The sequence below is a fragment of the Prionailurus bengalensis genome, chromosome D1 (assembly GCF_016509475.1).
Source record: "Prionailurus bengalensis isolate Pbe53 chromosome D1, Fcat_Pben_1.1_paternal_pri, whole genome shotgun sequence".
NCBI lineage: Eukaryota > Metazoa > Chordata > Mammalia > Carnivora > Felidae > Prionailurus > Prionailurus bengalensis.
In genome coordinates this window covers 76543602-76567601 of record NC_057346.1, presented here as the reverse complement: position 1 = coordinate 76567601, position 24000 = coordinate 76543602, and the positions used below count along the sequence as shown (strand labels likewise).

Here is a 24000-nt window from a genome sequence, read left to right as displayed (position 1 = left end):
GAAAGATGATTCTGGTTTGGACCAGCATGGCAGTAGCGAAACTGTTTTAGTTCTGGATAGATTTTAAAAGTAGATCCTCTAAGGTTTGCTGGCCAGCTTGGATGTGGAGTCAAGGAGAAAGGGGTCGAGGACCCTCATGTTTCTGGCCTGAGCTACTGAAATAAATTCTAGTAAGTGAAGTAGAGAAAGATAGCAAGAGCAGGGTTTGGGGAAGATCAGAAATACAGTTTGGGGAAATGCTAAGTTTGAGCTGCCCAGTAGACATGTCATGTAGGCAGCTGGATACAGTCTGCAGTGGAGGATAGATGGCTAGAGACACATTTAAGAGTCATCAACATCTAAGTATCTAAAGCCACAACACCGGATGAAATCACCAAGGGAGAGAAGATGGGCAGAAAAGAGATCCCAGGACAAAGGTGCCAATATTTAAAGGTGAAGAGGCGAGGAAAAGCCAACAAAGGAAACCTGAAGAATGGTCAAGGAGGAAGGAGAGCGGGGAAGGCCAAGATCAATGTCTCCAGGAGTGTGATCATCAGCATCCAATACTGCTAGTAGCTCAAAACGAGGGCTGAGACTTGGTCACCGGATTTAGCAACATGTAGTTCACTGGTGACCTTGATAAAAGCAGTTTCAATGAAGTGGAGGCAGAAATCCTCATGAGAATGGGTTCAAACAACAAGATCTGTACACAAATGTTCATAATCGCTACGGCCTGGAAACAATCTAAACATTCATCAAGAGGTGAATGGATAAACAAAGGAGTAGAATTCCATTTATAAAATGGAATAATATTCAGTAATAAAAGGGAATGGACCGTTGACACACATCAACAGGATGAATCTCAAAAACTGTGCTAAAGGAAGCTGGAAATGAAAGAGTACATACTATATGACCCCATTTACATGAAGTTCTAAAACAGGCAAAACAAATTTCTTTATGGAAATCAGATTAGTGTTTGGAAAAGGGAGTGGGAATAAATATTGACTGCAAAGTAGCACAAGAAAACCTGTTGGTGTGAAGGAAGTGTTTTAAATATTAATAGGGGTGATGAGTACATGCATAAATTTGTCAAAAGTCATCATACCGTACACTTAATTTGGGTGCATTTTATTGTATATAAATTATACCCCAATACAGTTTTAAAAAATAATGGGAAGAGAGGCAACGCTGACAGTGAACACGGGCAAATCTTTTTTTTTTTTTCTTAACTAAAAGCATTTAAAAAAAATGTTTACTTTTTGAGAGAGAGCGTGAGCAGGGAAGGGGCAGAGAGAGAGGGAGACACAAAATCTGAAGCTGGCTCCAGGTTCTGAGCTGTCAGCACAGAGCCTGATGCAGGACCCAGTCTCATGAACTGTGAGATCATGACCTGAGCCGAAGTTGGACGCTTAACTGACTGAGCCACCCAGGCACCCCATGGACAACTTTGAGTGGACTCAATGTAAAAGGAAAATTAGAAATGTGGCAATAGCAGAAGGGAGAAGTGGAGTTAATTTTTTTTTTTTAAATCATAGGTGAAATAGCCTATTTGTAGGTTAATAAGAGTCAGGGAAGGAAATATGATAGAGGAGAGATGCTGAAACAATTAACTACTGAGAGAGTGGGATGTGGGACACAGGGAGAAGCTGGCTTTGGCTAGAAGTAGTAGAAGTTCACTTAGCGGGAAGGCAGTATCTGGGCACAGGTAAACGTTGGCTGGGGGGTGTGCTATGGAAACCTGTGGAAGTTCTCAGATTGGTTCTATTTTCTCAGTAAAATAGGAAATAAGGACCTCAGCCGAAAGAATGAGGGAAGATGCTCTAGAGGTTGGAGGAGAGAAGGTATAAAATAATCATTGATGACAGTGTGAGACAAATGGACTAGGGAAATAAGGACTGACTCTGGACACTTGAGATTAGGGCTCATGAATTTAAGACTAGACCATCAACATGGTTGAGTGTTTTCTTCCAGTCTCACTGAGCTACACATGTGGAATCATGCATTTGGATTTGAAGTGGAACTGTGGTATACCCACGAGTACAGAAAAGTGAAGGAGAGGCAAAGAAATTGCAGCTACGTGAAAGGGAGTGTTTATAATGAGGGACTATGGATTTTAAACTGATCCAAGAGGGAGGTGTAAACATGAAGACGTGAGGGACAGTGAAAATGTGATAGGAATTAATGGATTTGGTCTTGATGGAGTTGAAGGATTGCTGAAATTCTCAAAAGAGAATGAACTGAAAAGAGAAGTAGTTAGAATGATACTTAATGTGGAGATTTACAGGAGAGCTTGAGTTCTGGGTATGGCCAGTTCCAGAGGACGACCATAGTGGTGAGTGGCTGAGGTAAGGTGGAGGGCAAGATCACTAGTTGAGATCAATGAGCCAAAAGGTCAGGGTATAAAAGGATCATCCACAGGAGATCTTAAACTCACTGATTAAGCAGGAGCACTGTGTGGCAGTGTTGGCAGCTAAAACTTTTAAGGAATGGAGACTGATCTGGAGGTGGGGAGTCAATAGCAACAAAATAAAAGTGTTTGTGTTACCGTCTTGACAAGAGATAAAAATGAGAGGGGGTGGAAAGGACTCTGGGGGAGAATGATGTATAGCTGGCAACCAAAAGCACGGAAGTCACCTATCTCACACCCAAGTCTAGGGAGATTAGTGGTGTTGGAGAGGACAGTCGCAATATGAGGTCCACAGGGTAAGCAATATCCTCAGAAGGGCAAGGGATTTTAAGAGAGAAAAGAGGAGATACACAGAACTGTAGTGGGGTAAGAAATGGGATGTAGAACAATCTGGGAGGCAGTGGCTTCATCTTCCTTGACTATTTGTTAAGTTATTGTTTTCATTTTAAACAATTACAATGAACTCAATGATAGACAATTTTTGTATATATTTAGCTACACTCTAGAGATAAATGAATGCTAACCATTCCACATCAGCCAAGGTGTTGCGGCAACATATGAAAACTGTTTATTTTGTAGGCTTTTTTCAAAAAATATTTTATTTTTGAGAGAGAGACAGAGTATGAGCAGGGGAGGTGCAGACAGAGAGGGAGACACAGAATCTGAAGCAGGCTCCAAGCTCCAAGCTGTCAGCACAGAGCCCGACATGGGGCTCAAACCCAGGAATCGAGAGATCATGACCTGGGCTGAAGTCAGACGCTTAACCAACTGAGCCACCCAGGCACCCCCACACACACTTTTTTTGCACCCAAAACTTTATTGGAAAGGACAAGTGAATTGCTAAGACACTTAAAGTACTTTGCTCATTCATCATTCTGCTTGGAAAAGTTCACCCTAACTTTATAGCAAGGAAAGAAACACAAAATCATTAAAAATACATGTACCTCCAAGGCAACATGGTCTCATTTGATAGGTGGGCAGGGACTTTACACACCTTCCCACGGGGCCTAGTGCATGGGAACTAGGAACACCACATTCTATGGTGAGAACCCAGCAAGGAAGACACCAAAGCATGTTGAAAAGTGCTGATATAAAGCAATTTTCCCAACTGTCTCTCCTAATGTCGGCAGCTGGTTTTGGATCCAGAGCCCTCTTAAAAACCCAGAGGTTAGTGAGATTCATAAAAGTCCTTCTTTATTAGTTGAGTTTGTAGCTGTGGGCGGGGTTCATCCATCTCTAACTTTGAAAAGTTCTTCTGTACCCTCTTCTGGTCTTATTAAAATTTTCTAAATAAAATTGATTATCAGCTATAAAGTTTTAGTGTATGGATTCCCTTTGCACAATTACAACTGTTACAATTCCAGACACCAGTCTCAAGTATGTAAATACACACACACACACACACACACATTTTTTTCTTTTTTTTAATTAGGGTAAGTCTTGGTTAGTCCTCTAAGTCTCATAAATGAAGTACATCTAGTTGCTCAGCTCCATGTTTGTAAACACTGTAGTCTTTGTAATGTGCTCTATTGGGTGTATATTCTCTGCCATGGCCATTAATGAATCTTGTGAAGAAATATTCTGCCTTCAGTATTAGCTATCTCTGCTCCAATAAAACTTTATCAAACTGGGCAATGGGGTGGATTTGGCCCCAGGCTATAGTTTGCTAACCCTACGGCAGGCAATGCTTGACCTCAGCTATCTCACTGACCTTGCCTTTCATCATAGATTCAAACTCCATGACAGTATTGCATGCTTAATATGTTTTGGGGATATTCTCCACAGAAAAATCTGAATCCCTAGCTGTTTTGGGTGTGTGCTACAGCCCAGTAGCCTAAGTGATCATTTCTGGCATGGCTGGCAGGAGCTAAGTAATGTATCATCCGTATCATACTGTTTTAATCTCTCCTATTGAATATTGTTAGCAGTACTGTTAGCATACTTGCCTCACTTGATAGTATGATTGGTGAGATCAGTATGGGCTGATCTCAAGTCCTTTACTTCACACAATACGTTTTAGATATTTCATTTTAAAAAGTGAGAAAGGTAGAGGTTAATCCAGATTAAGTGGTAAGAAAGCAATTAACTCTGTAGGACCAGAATTACTTGCCCTTCCCTTCAAACAGGGATTATTTCAAAGTGAAATGACAGCTCCCTAATTTATTTTAAAGTGTGTTCTTTGCAGTTGGGGCTACTTCTTGGACCACTTTGTGCAATGCTGTACGCCCTCAAGAGTTGTTTTGTTGAAACGGTCCTTCCAAATGCTTGTTCAGAAAATACTGTTCCACTGAATAGAGATGATGATTATATTTGGATGAACCCCACACATTACAACATAACAATGTTAATTTTCACAATGAAAAATAGGAGGAAAAATGTATCTTCTTAATTGAAATAAAATCTTTGCAACAAAGTAGTTTGCTATTCATAAATGTGCAGCTGCCACAGCATGAAAGAACACTGTATTTATCATTGTTAAAGAATATGAAGTACTTATTTTTCAAAGTAGTTTGACAGCTGAAATTCCAATCAAAGAGCTAATATTTGGACTCTCGTATTCTCATAAAATGTTTAGCTACATACATTAAAATGTTCTACCCTGAAAATGGAAACTGAAAAGAACAGAGAACTACCAACTGTGGTTGGGCTATTTATAACCGGGAGAAACTGAAGAGAGCCACTGGATGAAAATCCCATGTAAAACAAACAAGAGTTTTGAAAAAAAAAATCATTGTTAAGAAATACTTAAAAAAAAATGGTTATTCACTTACAAGAAAGAAAAACAAAGCAAAAAAAAAAATAGATGGTTTTTGGTTACTTTAAACATCCATTAAATCTTGTGGGGGCTTCCTTACTTTTATCACCCCAACACACTCAAATTTCTACATGAGGCCATTCCAGACAAAATTTGAAGTACTTTGAACTATACTATTAGCACCACACATTTCCAGTAATGTTCTGAATTCAAATGGTGAAAACAAGCTGGCTTGTTTAACCCAGTGAAAACAGAAATCATGCTTATGTAAGAAGCAAGACTTAAGAGACTATGTATGGTCTGAAATACATCATCTGAAGGTGTTAATTCTCCCATTGCTAGAACTCCAATTCTCTAATAAACACCAAAAGACAACTTTTTGATAGTTTTTGCTATATTAAACATTAAGTTTTGCTGAAATCTTCCCATGCATTCATGTACTTAAGGGTAGCATTGAAGTGACAGTTCCTAATCTAATGTAGACACCACATATTCCACGGAAGGGATCCTTGACTGCATAGTTATGATACTACCACCCAGCATTTACTGTCTTCTGTGTGCCACACACTGATCAAAGTAGTTGAAATGTATTAACTCATGAACTGGCACGTTATAGTGGGGGAGAGAGGTTAGGAACATGACTGAGATTACACAGCAAGTAAGAGCGGGCACCAAAGCTTGAACCTAGGCACTGACTCCAGAGCTCATGATTCTCAACACTATGCTATGCTGCCTTGTGTGTGCCTTATTTTGAAAAAGAACCAGCTTTTGAACTGAAAAGAAACTGTGACCCAACTGTCCTTAAATCCCTGTTTTCTTAAGGATGATTCCTTTAAGACTTGTTTTAAATGTTTCTGATTGTATAAAAGGCTTTAGTATGTTAAAATATCATTTTATAATGCTAGTGGTTATTGTATACACTCTATTGAATGTTTTCTACTCTGCACTTCAAACTGTGTAAATAGCTGTAAGTGACACAGTTGTACAGAGTGACAGAAGTATATTAACAGTTACATGTTTAACTTTGCACATAAATCTAGTTTGAAAAAGATATATTAGTAAATAAGTACTTATTCTTCCCAACCTTTGAAAACATACATGAAACCTAGGATAAATGTACTGAAATTAGACTTCCTGGGCAGCACTAGAAAACTGTGTGTTTGCAAAGAGGAAAGCAGCTACAAAATGAGAAGTTCAGAACTAGAGGATAATCAACTAAGCTGTCCTTTAAATGTGATTTGTGTGACGCTCTTTTCCATATTTTGGTCTGTTCCACTTGCTGATATTCTTTTAAATAATACAATTAAAAACTACTCCTCAGAGCAGAAATCTGCAATAAAATGTATAATAGCTTGTGTACAGTTACTAGTTTAATAAAACATTATCCAAATAATCAGTTACTAGTGTTTAAAATTTATAGTAAGAAACATTAAAAACAACAAAAGAATATCTCTGTTCCAAATTTTGGCCTATTTAAATGATCTTCAATGCAGCTAAACTCAATGTAGGGGTTATATCTAGTAAAATCTTGCTGACCAGACTCCTAAGACTGTGATTATGTAGGCAGTCCACTAGGATCAGTTGGTTCCCCTCAGCTGAATTATATTAGATTCCTACCATGTGTTTCTGGTACTGAGGAGAATCATTAGGGAAGGATCATCCACATGCTCACACAAAGCCCCTCTCTCCACCCCCTACCCATGTCCCACCCTCCATAATAAAAACCGCAAGTTAGTTGTGCTTTTGTGGGCTTTTCACTGGAGACCGTAAGTTTGAGTTGAATTATTCAATGTGAGGGTCACAATGAGAGAACGTGGATCTTTCTTATTCTTGTGGACTGTGATCTTTCCTTTCAAGGCTTCACCTATAAAAGAAAGGCAAAATATGTGTTTGAGAATTCAAGGGATACAATCTAGCAGAAAAGTAATAATGTATACCTGGTACTTCTTTTTTTGTTGTTGTTGTGAGATGTTTCATTATTTAAAAAAATAACATTTAATTTTTAGGGCAATTTTATGTTTAATTTTTTAACAAGGTAGATCTACAATACAGGTACAGCAATATTTGGGGAAGTGAAATTTTTATAATAATAGCTCAAAGGATTGGAGGGTGTAAATGACAGTATCATACTGAAAGAGTCTTAAACTATAAATGAAATTGTGTAATAATGTTTGATGGCAGTCTGTGGTAAGCTACAGATGCATGCTGGAACTCTAGAGCAACAATTACAAAAACAAACCCAACACGTATAGTTAATCAGGCAAGGGTTTAGATAAAATGAAATAATAGAGAGTATTCAATCAAAAAAAAATGCAAGAAGGAAAAGAGGAATAAATGACAGAGGGGATAGATAGAAAACAAATTAACAAATGACAGAATATATCACACATAATATATCACACATAATAACATTATATGGAAATGTGTTCAATATACTTTAAATAGAAAGACAGGGTCGAACTAAAGGAAGGAGAAAGATATTCTATATAAACATTAATCACAAAGAGTTTTAAATAGAAGTATTAATCTTAGACAAAGATGACTTCAGGAAAAAAATATATAACCAGAGATAAAGAGACACATTTAAAAATGATGTGTTCAATTCATAACTGAGACATAAGAAACTTTTATGTATGTATGATTACAGAGCTTCAAAATGCATGATGCAGAGCTGACAGAACCATAGGAAGAAAGTGATAATCCATAATTATCACTGGAAATTTCACCTCTCCTTTTCCAATAATTGCAATAACATTGCAGTAACAACTACACAGAAAACCAGAAAGTATATGGAAGACTTAACACCCTATTAACCAACTTGACCTGGCTGACATCTACAGAACCAAGATCGATTACATCTATACATGCTGGGTCATAAAACAAATTTTAATACATTTAAACATAAAAATACTTGAATAATCCTAAACATTTAGGAATTAAAACAACAGACTTCTAAATATTCCATAAATCAAAATAAAAATCAGAAGGAAAATTAGGCAGCATTTAATCTGAATAATGAATCACAAAATACAAAAACATGTGACCTACAGCTCAAATAGTGCTTAGAGGAAAAATTTATAGCTTTAATTGTTCACATTAGAAAGCAAAGAAAACAAGCATAGAGGTCTTCCCTGGTGAATTCTATCAAATGTTTAAGGAAAAATAATAACAAATTACATAAATTCTTACAAAAAAGAAAGGAGGGAATACTCCTCAACACACCTTGGGAGGCAGCACTACCCTGATATTGAAACAAGATAAATTCATTACATTACAGCTAAATATCCCTCATGAACAAAGATTCAAACATCCTTTGAACAAAAGAGAAAAATCATATTACTGTCTCATAAAATATAGAAAAACCATCTGACAACATTAATTTGTAATAACTTTCAGCAAGCTAGCAATAGAAGGAATCTTCTTCAAGTTGATAAAGGGAATCTATAAGAAACTCCTGGTAATATCATTCTTAATGGTGAAGGACTGACTGCTTTCTTCCTAAGACTGGGACTGCGGTAAGGATGATCATTCTGACCACCTCTAATCAGTATTCTATTGGATGTACTAGTGAAGGTATTAAGGTGCGGGGGGAGGAATAAAAAAAGTAATATAGATTGGAGAAAAAACAAAAGAAGCGAAACAGTCTTTATTTGCAGAACACATGATCTTACAGAAAATCCTAATATGCGGGATGCCTGGGTGGCTCAGTCGGTTGAGCGTCCGATTCAGCTCAGGTCACCATCTCATGGCTTGGGGGTTTGAGCCCTGCATCGGACTCTGGGCTGACAGCTCAGAGCCTGGAGCCTGCTTCAGATTCTGTGTCTCCCTCTCTCTCTCTGCAACCTCCCCCACCCCACCTTTGATTGTGCTTTGTCTCTCAAAAATAAATAAACATTTTTAAAAAATTAAAAAAAAGGGGCGCCTGGGTGGTGTAGTCGGTTAAGCGTCCGACTTCAGCCAGGTCACGATCTCGCGGTCCGTGAGTTCGAGCCCCGCGTCGGGCTCTGGGCTGATGGCTCAGAGCCTGGAGCCTGTTTCCGATTCTGTGTCTCCCTCTCTCTCTGCCCCTCGCCCGTTCATGCTCTGTCTCTCTCTGTCCCAAAAATAAATAAACGTTGAAAAAAAATTAAAAAAAAAAAAAAAGAAGATCCTAATATGCAAAAAAAGCTACTAGAACTGTAAGATGGTTTAGCAATCTTAGGATATAAGGTTAATATAAAAAAATCACATTTCTATATGCTAGCAATGCAGAATTAGAAACTGAAATAAAAACCCACAAGAGCATTTACAATAGCATCAAAAAAAGCATATCATACTTAAAGATAAATGTAACATATGTGTACTATTTAGTCACATAAAACTATAAAATAGTGCTAAAGATGATCACTTTACAGTTGACCCTTGAACAAAACAAGTTTGAACTGCACAGGTCCACTTACATGTGGATCTTTTAAAAATAAATATAGTACAGTACTGTAAATGCATTTTCTTGTGATTTTCTTGACATGTTCTTTTATCTAGCTTACTTTATTGTAAGAATACAGTATATAATACATATACAAAAAAAGTATTAACTGGCTGTTTATGTTTTTGGAACGGCTTTTGGTCAACAGGAGGCTATCAGTAGTTGAGACTCTGGGGAGTCAGAAGTTATATGCAGATTTTCAACTGTATAGGGGAGTTAGCCACATTGTTCAAGAGTCAACTATAAATGGAGAGATACATTTTGCTTGTGGATGAAAGACAAAATACTGTGAAGATGTCAGTTCTCCTCAAAGTAATCTATAGATTCAACACAATTCCAATCAAAATCCTGGCAGGTTTTTTGTGTAGAACTTAACAACTAGATTTTAAAATGTATATGGAAATTTAAAGGATCTAGAATAGTGAGAACAATTTTGAAAAAAAAACACAACAAAGTGGGAGCTCTTATATCATCTTATAAAGACAGTGTCTAACGGCCATAAAGATAGACACAAACCAATGGAACAAAACAGAGCTCAAAAATAGTCATATATATGTATGGCCAATTAATTTCTGACTAAGGAGCCAAGTGTTTAAATTGGAAGAGGACAGACTTTTCACGAAATGATGATGAAATAACCTAATATACGTTTGGGAAAAGATGAACTATGACTCTTAAAATTAACAGGAGATACATTCTAGACCTAAATGTACAAGGCAAAACTGTAACAGTTTTAGAAGAAACATGTAAGAAAGACTTAGGGTAGCAAAGATTTCTTAATTAGGACAAAAAAGTACAAACTTCAAAAGATGTTAAGACAATGACAAGACATGCCAGGGATTGGGATAAAATATTAGCAACACATATATACGACAAAGAATTTGTACCCACATATATAAAGATTCTTTTAATTCAGTAAGTTGACAAACACCCGATTAAGAATGCAGCAAAACATTTTCACAGAAACCTCACACCCACAAAATATACAAATGACCAATAAACGTATGAAAAGACGCTCAACATTGTCAGCCACCAGGCAAATGCTACTTAGAAGTACAGCTATTGCTCCACAGACAACAGAATGACTTCAGTTAAAATGACTGACCTTTCCTACAAGTGCTAACAAGGATGGGGAGCAGCTGAAATCACAATGGTGGTAGGACTGCTGAATAATGAGTGATTTTGAAAACATTTGCTAGTTTTTTTATAAAGTTAAACATATATTTACCATTAAGACCCAATGATTCCACTTCTAGGTATTTACCCAAAAGAAATGAAAACCTCTGTCCACATGAAGAAATACTTTTACATGAATGTTTGTAGCAACTTCATTCATAATGAACTTCATTCATTCATAATTCATAATGTTTCCTAACTGGAAACAATCCAAAGTCTAGTAGCAGGTGAATGTGTAAGTAAACTGTGGTACTGCCATATAAAGGAATACTATTTGAGAATAAAAAGGAACAAACTACTGATACACAGACGTAGCTCAAATATGCTAACAAGCTGGAGTGCATTCTGCAGAACTACTTTGATTGTAAAATTCTAAAAGAATACTAATACCTTAGTAGTAGTAATAATACTAATACATAGTGACAGAAAGCAGATAAATGGTTGTCTTGGTCTGGGGATTGGAACTGGGATGACTAACCGCACAGGGGATCAAGGAAGAAACCTTTTGTATTGACGTAAATACTCTTTATCTTGATTAGACAAATGGTGCCTACATTTGTCAGAACTCATCAAGGTATACAATAAAGATATGTGAATTTTTATTATATGTGAATTATAGAATAAAACTGTTTAACAACTGTGGTGACTTAGGAATAAAGTGACTCATAGATAAATGGGATATAGTAGAGAAACCAAAAGATCCATTATCGCAATTTAGTACACAGTAAATACAGTAATACAATCTTTTTCAATAAGAAGCCGGTCAGAAACGAAAAGGAAAAGTTTGAAGATTTGATTACATAAAAGTAAAAACAAAATTCTATAAAATAAGATACTCTAAAGAAAGAAAAGCAACTTAAAACACTATTACTTTTACTTCTTTGAATCACAAATACTTAAAGTGAATTTTGATTTGATTCCTTAGGAAGAATGATCAGAAATGGAATACCTTCATAAAAGGTATAAAGTATATTCCAGTTTTACATTCTTGCCATCTTTATCAACTCTAGGTGTTACGAGAAACCAAACAAAAGGGGAACCTGGGTGGCTCAGTCAGCTAAGTGTCCAACTTTGGCCCAGGTCGTGATCTCACAGTTTGTGAGTTCAAACCCTGCATCGGGCTCTATGCTGACAGGTCAGAGCCTGGAGCCTGCTTCAGATTCTGTGTCTTCCTCTCTCTCTGCCCCTCCCCTGCTCATGCTCTATCTTTCAAAAATAAATAAACGTTAAAAAAAAAGAAAGAAACCAAATAAAAAATGAGTGAAAGAAAACAATAAAAATATTTTTGTTATTTAGATAAACAACCCCCAGAATCTGCCTGCTTTGTTTTGCATTTCAGTGATTATCAGTGATGAAGGGTATTATCTCAATTATTTCAAATGCTTAATCAACACACACACAAAAATCCTTTGTGCATTCCTGTGAGTGGTTTTGTTGATATATATGAGGTATTGCTGCAATTATTTCTTTTTACTGCATGTCCTGCTGTTTCATTTAATTCAGAAATCTAGCACAAGTCAAAATAAACTAGTAATGGATACCTTCGTTACATTTTCACAAAAAAATTTAAGCATCAATATTAAACAAAACATCTGAATAATTAAAAAGTCTTAACAGTAACTGCCTTATAAGCTGATATGGTAATTTTAATGTCTTAAAATGAAATACAAGCAAAACAACTATTTCTCTAATAATCTTAATTTCAAAACGAGGGTGCAAACAGCACTTATTTAAGTTAATTAAATAGCACGAAGGGTCACGGTAATAAATACATAATTCACACTGCTGAACTCCCTTCAATTGTTTAGGCCTGACAAAAGTGCCAAGACAGTGGCTGTAATACGAGAATAGATCGTAGTCATTTATCAGTGTCAAATAGATATAAAATGACTGATGTTGTTAAGCGTGCATACTGTGGTGAGAGCTGGAAAGGACACTCTGTGAAGCTGAGCTGTATCACCTTGTTTTTATCATCGGCAGACGGCTATTAGAACCACAAAGCAGTGTTGCGTTCAGTAAGGAACAAAATTGATTTCATTTCAATTCTGTTCTTGTGTTTTTTTAAAATTAATTTCTTCTAGAGCAATGAAATTTCATTTCCCCAGAAAGGAGAAAAACTTAAAAATCATTATTATCACTATTAAAGCTTAGAGGTAAAGAATGAAAGAAAAAAATAAATGGGTTTTTCTATCATCAAGCTTACTAGATACATATAAAGAAAGAAAAATAAATAGACTGATTTTAGTCATGTTTTCAAAGCCAAATTACATGAAAAATATCTGGATTTTAAAAGTAAACAGTGCCATTATTGGCAGTGAAATGTACAAGTATCGTACATTTAATGCACAATAAAACTGCACATTAAAGCAAAGAGGAAAAACATGGTGAATTTAAAATTTAAAGCTAAGTGTTAAAAGTATTTATTCTGGGAGGCTGGTTTGTTACTCCCAGAATGCTGGAAGGGCTCAAATGTTGAGAACATTTTTTTTCTGAATTATTTTTAAATCTAGGTTGTAAATAAAAACAAAAAACAAAAAATAAAAACAAACACAACAAAATAAAACAAATTAGGCTCATTACTTTATGTTCCATTTTGCTTTTGGCCAAATGTACAATTCTTAATCTAAGAAATTCCCTATTCACAATGCTTTTTCTTGCTTTCTAAATATCAAGGCTACCCTGAAGGGTAGAATTACCATTACCATTTACCATTTACTGAAGATATTTACTGAATGAGATTTACCATTACTGAAGACATCCACCCTCCCCCGCCCCCAATCTAGGCAGCATAACTCTATAGGAATATTTATAATGTTTTTATTTTAAAAATATTATATTACTTTCTGGACACTAAGATAAGATTTACATATATAGTAAATCATTCTGATTAGACTCTTGGCTTTATTTAATTTTATCTAATAATTTTACAGCAGAATAATGAGTCAAAAACTACTTTTAGTTTAACTAAACCCAACTATAGAGAACTCTTCAGTCATGCCAAGGCAAATTTGAACACCAGTCTATTCAAGGGCAATAGTATGATGAAATTTTTAAGAACATCAGAGTTGACAAAATGGGACCACCAAATAAAAGTTAGTAAATGCCTTTGGCATGATATCACCAAGGTGATTAAAGGAAATTAAATTTCAATGACACTGCATATTACTATACTTATTTGTATATTTTGCAGAATATTTACAATATGGCAAATACTACATCAGATCAAAATGGAGAAAGACAAACAACTCATCTTCTATTAGAACCCTTTATCACAGCACACTGAGATGTGATAACACAGATGTATGCATGAAATGATCTAGCAGAACAAAGACAGCAATTAATTTTCTGAGGACAGTGAGTAAAGATTTACAAAACTAAGCTGGGCAATAAGGAGAAAATTGAAATTTATCAAGTGAAAGAGGTCAAAACAGCTTTCTAGGTAGACTATCTTAGCCAAAGACAAGGACTAAGAAAGGAAAGTTAGCTAAAAAATGAGCAATGTGTCTAAGACCATATGAGCTGGAGCATATGATGTGTTTATTATGTGGGGCTGTAACAGAGTAGGGCTGGAAATGATGAAAAATGGTCAGATTGTAAAGGGCCATGGTAGGGAATTTGGATATTATCCTAGAGATATTGACAATCCAGTGAGGGTTTTTGTTTAATTATTAACTTTAGTAAGGCATAATTTACAAACAGTAAAATGTGCATATTTTACATGTGCAGTTCAATGAGTTTTACCATTATCTCATCTTTGCGAACTTTTGCCTACTCCAAGTCTCAAAGATTATGTTATCTTCTAGAAATCTGGCAGTTTTACACTTTTATATTTAGGTTTATGACCCATGAAAGAGAGAGAGAGTTGGTTTTTATATAAGGTAAGCAATGAGATTTTTTTCCTATACAAATATTTAGTTCTAAGCACTTCTTGAAAAGATTATCATTTTCCCATTGAATTACACTGACTCTTTGGAAAAATATAATTAACTATACAAAAGTGGGTCTATTTCTGGGTTCTCTATTTGTTACATCAATGTTTATGTCTATCTATAGTATAATACATTACTGTCTGGCTTAATATAACTTTTTAATAAGTTTAGAAATCACATAGTGTAAGGATTCCAATATGATTTTGGAAAATTGCTTGGCTACTCTAGGTCTTTTGGATTTGCACACAAATTTTAGAATCAGCCTATCAATTTCTACCATGCTAAATTCACTTACTAATTCTGGTAGGTTTTTTTGGAGATTCCTTGGAATTTTCTGTGTATACAATCATGTTATCTGTAAATAATGACACTTCGATTTCTTCCCTTCCAAGGGCTTTTAATTCATTTTTCCTTCCTTATTGCACTGGCTAAGACCTCCAAAATAAGAGAATAGGAGTGATGAGAGTGAACATTCTTGCCCTATCCCAAACAGAGGGAAAACATTCAGTCTTGCTCCAGTCAGTATGATGCTAGCTGTGGACTTTGTGTGGACACCTTTTATCAGGTTCAGCAAGTTCTCTTTTTATTTCTAGTATGAGTATTTATCATTAATAGATACTGAATTTTGTCAAATGCTTTTTTTGCATCCAATGATGTGACCATATGGTTTTTCTTCTTTAGATGGTTAGCATGGTTGACTGCATTAAAAGATTCTAAAGTATTAAAAAAATATTAAATTATTAAATCAGTCTTGTATTCCTGGACCAAATCCCACTTGGTCATAGTGTGCTGTTTTTTTTTTTTTTTAATATATTGCTGGATTCAATTTGCATTTTGTATAAAATTTGTGCATCTACATTCATGAGAGACACTGTTCTGTAGTTTAATTTTCTTGTACAACTTTTGTCTAGTTTTTGGTATCAAGGCCCTCACTCTTCTACTTTCTGGAAGACATTGTGTAGAATTGGTATTATTTCCATTTTAAGGGTTGGAAGAATTTGCAATGAAGCAATCTATACCTGGAGATGGATTTGAGGCTGGCCTCCTGTTTTTGTAAATAAAATTTAATGGGGCACAGCCATATGCACTCATTTACCTACTGTTCCCCACAGTTTAAGTTGTCTTTGGGTCCCCATTGCTGCCACTGTTACTTTTGCTACTACTGTGGGGTTAACTGGGGGTTGGTGTATGAGAGAACAGAGAGAAATAGAAAAGAAAAAGGAATTTCCTCCATTCTCTCTGAGCATTAATTAGAAGACCCTTTCCCCATTCCTTAAGTTAGAGTTAGAGGGCTCTGTTGGGAGTTCTTTCTGTGCTAATGCCCTCCTTTTGGGTATCAGGCTGTCTGGAGTCCAGACTGGGGGATACTGGAAGCAAATAAATCATATATTTACCACCACTTCGGGGTTCTTTGAATTCTGGTCTTCTCCAATTTATCTGCTATTATTTACTTTTCAGAGATGTCAAGTAGCTGTTCCATGCATTCTGGTACTGAAGTTGCATTCAGTGAAAGAGCTTATTTTCACTGCCATAAAAATCCTCTGTGCTCTACTCATTTGTATCCCTTGTCCCCAGTGACCACTGTTCTTTTCACTGTCTCCGTGGTTTTGCTTTTTTCAAAACGTCCTATAGGTGGAATCACACAGTAGGTAGCCTTTGCGGATTAGCTCCTTTCACTTAGTGATATGCATTTAAGATTCCTCCATATCATTTCGTAACTTGAGAGTTTATTTCTTTTTAGCACTCAAAATATTCCATTGTGTCGGTGTGCAGACCATTCATTTTTAATATAGTTATTAATGTTGGAATTTAAGTCTACCATCATACCATTTGTTTTTTATTGGTCCACCTGGTTATGTTTGTATCTTCTTTTTTCTCAAAATTCCATTTTATCTTCACTACTAGCTTATTAGCTATATTTTGTGGCTTAATTTAAATTTTCAATCTGTTCTTCTGGCATTTACAATGTACATATTTAATTTATCATAATTTACCATTAAATTGCTTCATGTACCATGTAGGAACTTAATGTATTTCCATTTTCTCATTAATGTCTTTGATCACTGCCATACATTTTATGTCTCCATGTTTTTAAAATTATTTATTTTTTTTTTAGAAAGAAAGCAAGAGGGGGGAGAGGGGCAGAGGGAGAGGGAGGAAGAGAGAGACAGAAAAAGAATGAGAATCTTAAGCAGGCTCCATGCTCAGCGCAGAGCCTGATGTAGGGCTTGATCCCATGATCCTGGGATCATGACCTGAGCTGAAATCAAGAACTGAATGCTCGACTGAGCCACCCATGTGCCTCAGTCTATGTTTTGAAACCCACAGTACATTATTTTTGCTTTAAATAGTCAATTATCTTTTACCAAATTAAAAAAAATGAGAAAACAAAGTCTTTCTGATTGATGAAAAGTCACTGATGGAAAGTTTTTGCCATGATGAATTTCATGTTGTGCAATGTCTGAGTTTTTTGTTTTCTTTTGTTGCCATTAAAGTCACTTGGGTCCAGTTTTTTTCTTTTAAGGCTTGTTTTTAAGCTTTGTTGAGGAGCATGCAGGCTAGCCTTTATTCTGGGACAGTTTATTTCCATTATGAAGCTATGGACTCCCCACTCTTGCTGGTTGAAAGTCAAAACCCTAAACAGCCTCCTGTAAACTTTGGGAACTGTCTGGTTCACAGCTGCCCCAGATCTTCTGCCTAAACTCAGGCATTTCATCCTACACATATACATCTTAGTACTCATCCAAAACAGAAGGGGACATCATGTGTAGATTTCTGGAGCTCTTTTTCTGATTAATGTGTCCTTTTTAGTACTTGGCCCTGCAACTTCCAGCTTCTATTCATTTAGTACTACCACCAGAGGCTCAGCAGGGTTTAAAAAAAAAAACAACTGTTATATTTCTTTGTATAATTCTTCCTTTATACTTCCATAGCTGAAATGACCACATTTTCCTTACTTTGAAATTTCCCTTTCAAGACTTTCCTGGTTGTACTTTAAAGGGGGATTCTAGTATTTTTGATGTATTGGCCTTACTATTTATTTAAATACAAGTACATATACAATAGCAGTGAAAGAAATATAGAATGTAGATGGTGCCAGAAGGAAACATTAAAATCACACACCTCCTTCATAGTATTCTAAAAACAGCTGAAACAATTAGTCTAAGGATTACTAGGTAAAGCGTAGTTAGGATTTCAAAATTTCACTAGACATCAAATAATATTTTGTTATAATTAGGTAGGAGAAAATGAAAATATTATCTTAAATCTCCTCTAAGATTAAAACATGAATGAATTAGTACTGTATTTAAAATTCTAGCATTAAGGGGTTCCCAGGTGGCTCAGTCAGTTAAGAGTCCGACTCTTGGTTTCAGCTCGGGTCATGATCTCACGGTTTGGGGGTTTGAGCCCCACGTTGGATTCTGTGCTGGCAGTGTGACGCCTCCTTGGGAATCTCTCTGCCCTGTTCCCATTTGTGCTGTCTCTCTCTCTCAAAATGAATAAATAAACTTAAAAAAAAAATACAATTCTAGCACTGAAACAATAAAATGGTTACAGTAAAGAAGAAAGCAACATTTTCAAGTTTCTAAATATCATCCAAATACCAAAGGTATATAAAAACCAACCAACCAAACAAAAAGCAAATGCAATAAAATTTCATTTGTGCTTGCTTCACTTGCTTTGCTGTGTTCAAGCTTTTTGGAGAAAGAGAAAATGATACTATCAAGGTGTTAATTCCATATCATTACGATCTTAAAGTGAAAACAGGGCAACAAGGTGCTGCTTTACTCTAATAGTGTTTATTTGCATCTACTAAATTCAACTTATGCATCAACAATGAAATCAAAGCTAGAAATGAATTTTATGAAATTGTATTTTAAACATACAGAGAACAATATAATGACCACCCAGGACCCAACACTCTCGGCTTTGCCAAATCTTACCATCCTCCCACAGTTCCCTCAATTTCTAAAAGGAATGATTCAGATACATGGCACCGAACCTTCTTTATAGCCTTCCCTGATCCTACTTCTACCTTTCCCCAGAAGTGACCACTCACTGAATTCCGTAGTTATCATTTTTAAGTGTTGCTTCTTACTTTTACTATGTGTGTGTATGTATAATTGTTTCACATGTTTTCAAGCTCCATATAAACAGTGCATTGTAGGAATCCTGCAACTTCTTTTGTTTAAAGTTGCTTCTGACAGACACGCATATATGATTTATTACAGAGATTTTATTGTATGTAACTACCATATTTATCTTCAGTTAATGGACATTAAAGTTGCCGCCAACTGTTGACTTCTACAAACCATACTGTTGTCAAGATACTTGTACACAGGTTGTGGGGGAGACCCTTCAGAATACATGCCTAGGGAAGAAAACTGGCTGTAGTGATGGATACTTATACATCTATACTTCACTTGATGGCAGCAAACTGTTCTCTAAAGTTGTACCAATCATGACTATCAGCAGAAGAGTTTAAAAGTTCCATTTGGCTGCATTATTGTCAGCACTCAGCATTGTTAAATTTTATGTGTTTTTTCCTGTAGTGATGTTTAAAACAGTCTTTTACATAGTTTTACCTGGCCTCTCCTGAGTTACTAGTGATGTTGAGTATCTTTTCATCAAAGTTAGTTGTACATTCAGCTCTGTATGTACAGCTCTGTATGTACAGTTAGTTGTACATTCAGTTGTACATTCAGCTCTGTACACGAAGGAAGAAGATAGGAAGGTTTCAGTGAAAGTGGGACAGGACAACTTATATGTAATGAGTAATTTAAATAAAAAAAAGATTCTATAATCAAATTCGAACTTGTGGAGTTAAGGGTGTAGGTATATCAGAACTATAGGTGCTCATCTAAGTGAAAAATCAATGAGGTGTAAAACAAAAGAATGAAGAATTGGACCAGTCCTTGAACACTTTAAGATTTGAGCAGGTGATGACAGTGGAGAGCATTCTAGGCATATATATTGAATATAATAACTACTGAATGGCATTCTCTTTAATTTATACTTCACCTCTGTTGGTGATACTTCTCTTTAGTCACTTTGGAAACGAACATATTTCTAGTTATAGTTGCAACTTAGGAAATACTACTTATTGCTTAAAGAAACGTTTTCTGAATTATTTGTGGTACTCAAAAGCCACATAGTAAGTCACATACATTTTAAATGGTGGGAACTAGATTTAAATAAGAGTTTTCTTTAAATTACTACTTTAATGAAATAACATGCCATCTAAAATTCATGTAATTCTGAGAACATCTTATCTTAGATCTGTTGTTACTTAAAATACAGTGGGCACACAAAAAATTGTGCAGAATGAAGGGATATTGTTAACTTCAAAATGAATAAGACATTTCTCCCCTTTTACTATTACTTCTCACCTGCTTTCACTGAAAATGGCTTTTCCAGTAGAAATACTGTTTGTTTCCAGTGTGTTTTGGCACTCTGGGGGCCCGTGGAGAACACAACCTGCATTGGTAGAGTTCAAAAGTATCTGATGAAGTACAAGATTTTTAATATCATGCTACATTAATCTACGACATCAAATACAAGCTCCAATTGCTTACAACATCAAAATGCTTATGATCAAACACCTGGGGGCACAAAAATAAAATAAATGTATTTCACATAATTAATTCTTACGAGAAAACTCAGGATACTTACCTTCCTGTGACAATTCTTCTCAAAATATATATCGAAGTAGCCAGCAATTGCCTGTTTTTAAGAAAAGAGATATAAATAATTATTAAACTAATTACATGACATAATAATTATTCAGTCTTTCAAGACTTGGCAAAAAGAGGGGAGCCTGGGTGGCTCAGTTGGTTGACCATCCGACCCTTAATTTCAGCTCAGGTTGTGATCCCAGGGTAGCGGGAATGAGCCCTGTGTCAGGCTCCTCACTGAGCGTGGAGCCTGCTTGAGATTCTCTCTCCCGCTCTGTCCCCTCCTTTGTTCACATACTCTTAAAAACAAACAAACAAAACAAAACAAAACAAACTTAGCAAAAGAATCCATTTCAAAGACTAGATACTTCTTAAACTTATGATAGGTCACTATTTTTCCCGTAAAAGAAGTTACATGTAAAAATAAAGTAACGTAATTTGACTTTTCCCCACAGAAACAATATAATAAGAAGGGCAACAAGGCTAATCAAATAATCAACACATGTTTGATTAGAGAAATGACTGTGGTAGACTACTGAAAGGTGAGAGGTTACACGAAGAAGAAGGCTCAATCGGCCCCTAGCTGACCCACTGTCCCAAGGAGGCTGCTGAACAAGTTGAGCCATCTTGGACCCTTTTCGCTCCAGTCAAACCAGACAACTGCAGCAGCAGGAGGGACCCGAGGAGGGACCGGCAGAAGAAATAGTAGATAAATACAGTCTAGATTGCAGAATCATACACAAATAAATCCAAATGACTGTGATGTCAAGGCACTCAGTTTTAGGGTGGTTTGTTACACAGCAATAAATGTAATTTAAACATACTCTTTTATACAAAGATCTCATTTAATTTCTTCTGATCTTGTGCATCCAATCTTAAAGTACTATGACTATTTTTATGATGAAATCAATGGAATTTTTAAATGTCACTTTTTTTTTCTGATGATAAAACATGTAATAGTATTCAAGTAAAACTTATGTTTAAACATATACCCAAAGGAGAACCTCTGAAATAACTCTAAGGGTTACTGCAATAGTATACAGAGGTTTCTAAAAGATGATTATTCAGATAAATATATATTTTTCATTTCTTTTTATTTAAAATTTAAGTGATACCATTTGTTTTTCTTTCACTAATAGACCTAGCATAATCTATTTTTAAAACCGGCATTAAAAAAAGCTTATAAAGTGTTAAAAACAGGACACTGATTACTAAAAAATCACTATAAAGATAATTTGTGTATCCTGCTGCTTTTGTTGAGAATGTGAAGTTAATTTATTGGTCTGTAAGGTTAATATGAACTGGGTCCAAAACCAGCTCACTATTCAATGTTGAGGTTCATTATATTTTAGATACCAAGAGGGAATCAAAATACTATTTATAATTCTGTCAAATAGATATAAATAAAGCACTATGGTACTCAAATACAAATTATTATAGAAAACCATGCAGTTAATCAGAACATATCTAAAACATAACTTTCTTCAGTTGATTTCCTCCACAGGTTAGTTCAAGCGTTTTCTTAAATTTATTCCTGTATGCCAGTCTTGTTCACCACTGTATCCTTAGTCCCTACAGCAGTGCCTGGCCCATAGTACACAGAAAATATTTGCTGAGAGAATGTGCTTATTATACACAGTACTTACCATATTATAGTTAGTTGCCCTACGAGACTGCAAACCATTTAAGAGGAAAGCCTATGTGTAACTCATACTGCTGTGCCCCTTACCTAGAACAAGTGTGTTAGATAACAGGTTCTCAATAAATTTTAATTAAAATTTTCAGTCTTCAGTTTCCTAAATATAGCTAGTCTTCTTCTGTAGTTGGGACACTTTATGAAATCAATGAATAACTAAACTTAGAACTAATAATTTTAGACTCTGAAAAAAATGAAGAATGTGAGCTACGTATGGGGGAGGAGAGGATCCTCTAATTAATTCTATGCATGAACCTACAGAAGTTTCCACCTAACCTCTGAACTACGCCGGCTAGATCCAAATCAACATAACAAAGGCTGAGGGAATGGAACTAAAACCTGAATCACTAGCACAGGTCTCAGGATTAACTCTGAATAAAATGTGCATGGGAAAACCTTAAGTCAACAGGTAAAGATCTAGAGAACAAAACAAAGATTTGAAAAACCTGTACAAGTCAGACGATCCCTGAACAGCTTATGTGCAGGAGAGACCCAAAACAGCATAGCAAACGTTCAGAGAATAAAACTGAGATGTGAACCACCATCTGCCCAGGCATTGTTGACAGAATTCATGTTTTGACTTTAACTGGTATGACTGCCTGCTTACACCAAACACTATTTTCCAGATGATTATAACATGACCGAGATTACACACAACATAGCATGCACATCTAGAACATAATCCAAAATTACTCAACATACAAAGAACCAGGAAAATGTAGCTAACTTTCAAGAGAAAAGATGCCAACTCTGAGATGACCCTGAGTCCTAGGAGACAAAGATCTTAAGGCAGGAATTGTAACTATGCTGTTTTGAAGGAACAGAAATGAGGTTATAGAAAACACACTGAAATGGAAGTGAAAAACAGGAATTCTCAGTAGAGAAATAGAAACCCCCCCCTCCGCCCCCCAAAAAACCCAAACCTAATGGAAATTTTAGAATTAAAAAATGCAGTAACTGAAACAAACTCCCTGAACTGAATTGCAGAATGGAGATTACAGAGGAAAAAAAAAAAAATCAGTGAATTTGAGGACCAATCAATAGAAAGTATCTAATTTGAAAAACCAGAGGTGGGGGTGCCTGGGTGGTTCAGTTGGTTAAGTGTCCAACTCTTGATTCTGGCTCAGGTCATGATCTTGTGAGAGAATCCCAATTGGGATTTTCTCTCTCTCTCTCTCTGACCCTCTGCTGGTCATGTGCTTTCCCTCTCTCTCTCTCAAAAAAAAGAAAAAAACGGGGAAAAAGATTAATAAAAAATGCAAGAGTGTCAGGGACCCGTGGATCTAACATATGTGTAATTGGAAATTCAGATTGAAAAGAAAAAAATATTGGAGCAGGAAAGACTTTTAAACATTCTTTATCTGGCAAAATTATCCTTCAGAAATGAAGGCAAAATAAACACATTTTCTAGTAAAGGAAAACTAAAAGAATTCATCGCCAAAAGAGTTTTCAGAAGACATGTTAAATAAGGCAGTTCTTCAGGCTAATGAGCAACAGTACGGGGAGGAAACCTGAAACATCAAAAATAACAGAAAAGCAATAGAAATGATAAATAGCTGGGTAAATACAAAAGACTACCTTTCCCCCCTGAATTCCTTTAAAATACTTATGATTGTTTAAGGCAAAATTGTATCATCTGGTAGCATTTTTCCATGTATGCTTATGTAATCAAAAAGACCAGGGCAGGGGGTTGGGGTTAGAAGGAGGAAGAGTAAAATTACACCAACATATACAAGTGTTTATAAAATCTGCAACTGAAGAAGGCTTTTTAAGCATCACACACAGGCAGAAACTAATATAATGGAAATTTAAAACTTTGGTATCAAAACCAAAATGAGATACTACCTTACATCTGTCAAAATCGCTAGAATAAAAAACACAAGAAATAATAAGTGTTGATGGCAGTGTGAAGAAAAAG

At 35.7% G+C, this 24000-nt stretch overlaps 1 protein-coding gene across 1 annotated transcript in view; it reads right to left on the bottom strand.

Annotated features, from left to right (window-relative positions):
- Window positions 1–3183: 3183 nt before the first annotated feature.
- Window positions 3184–24000, bottom strand: part of PRMT3 (protein arginine methyltransferase 3) — a 139046-nt gene continuing 118229 nt past the window's right edge. Inside the window, exons 14-16 of the mRNA XM_043580815.1 lie at window positions 20385–20435; window positions 20102–20189; window positions 3184–7005 (exon numbers count right to left, since the gene is read on the bottom strand). Of these exons, the coding sequence (XP_043436750.1) occupies window positions 6896–7005; window positions 20102–20189; window positions 20385–20435 (249 nt within the window). The 3' untranslated portion in view covers window positions 3184–6895. The remainder of the gene's footprint in view (window positions 7006–20101; window positions 20190–20384; window positions 20436–24000) is intronic.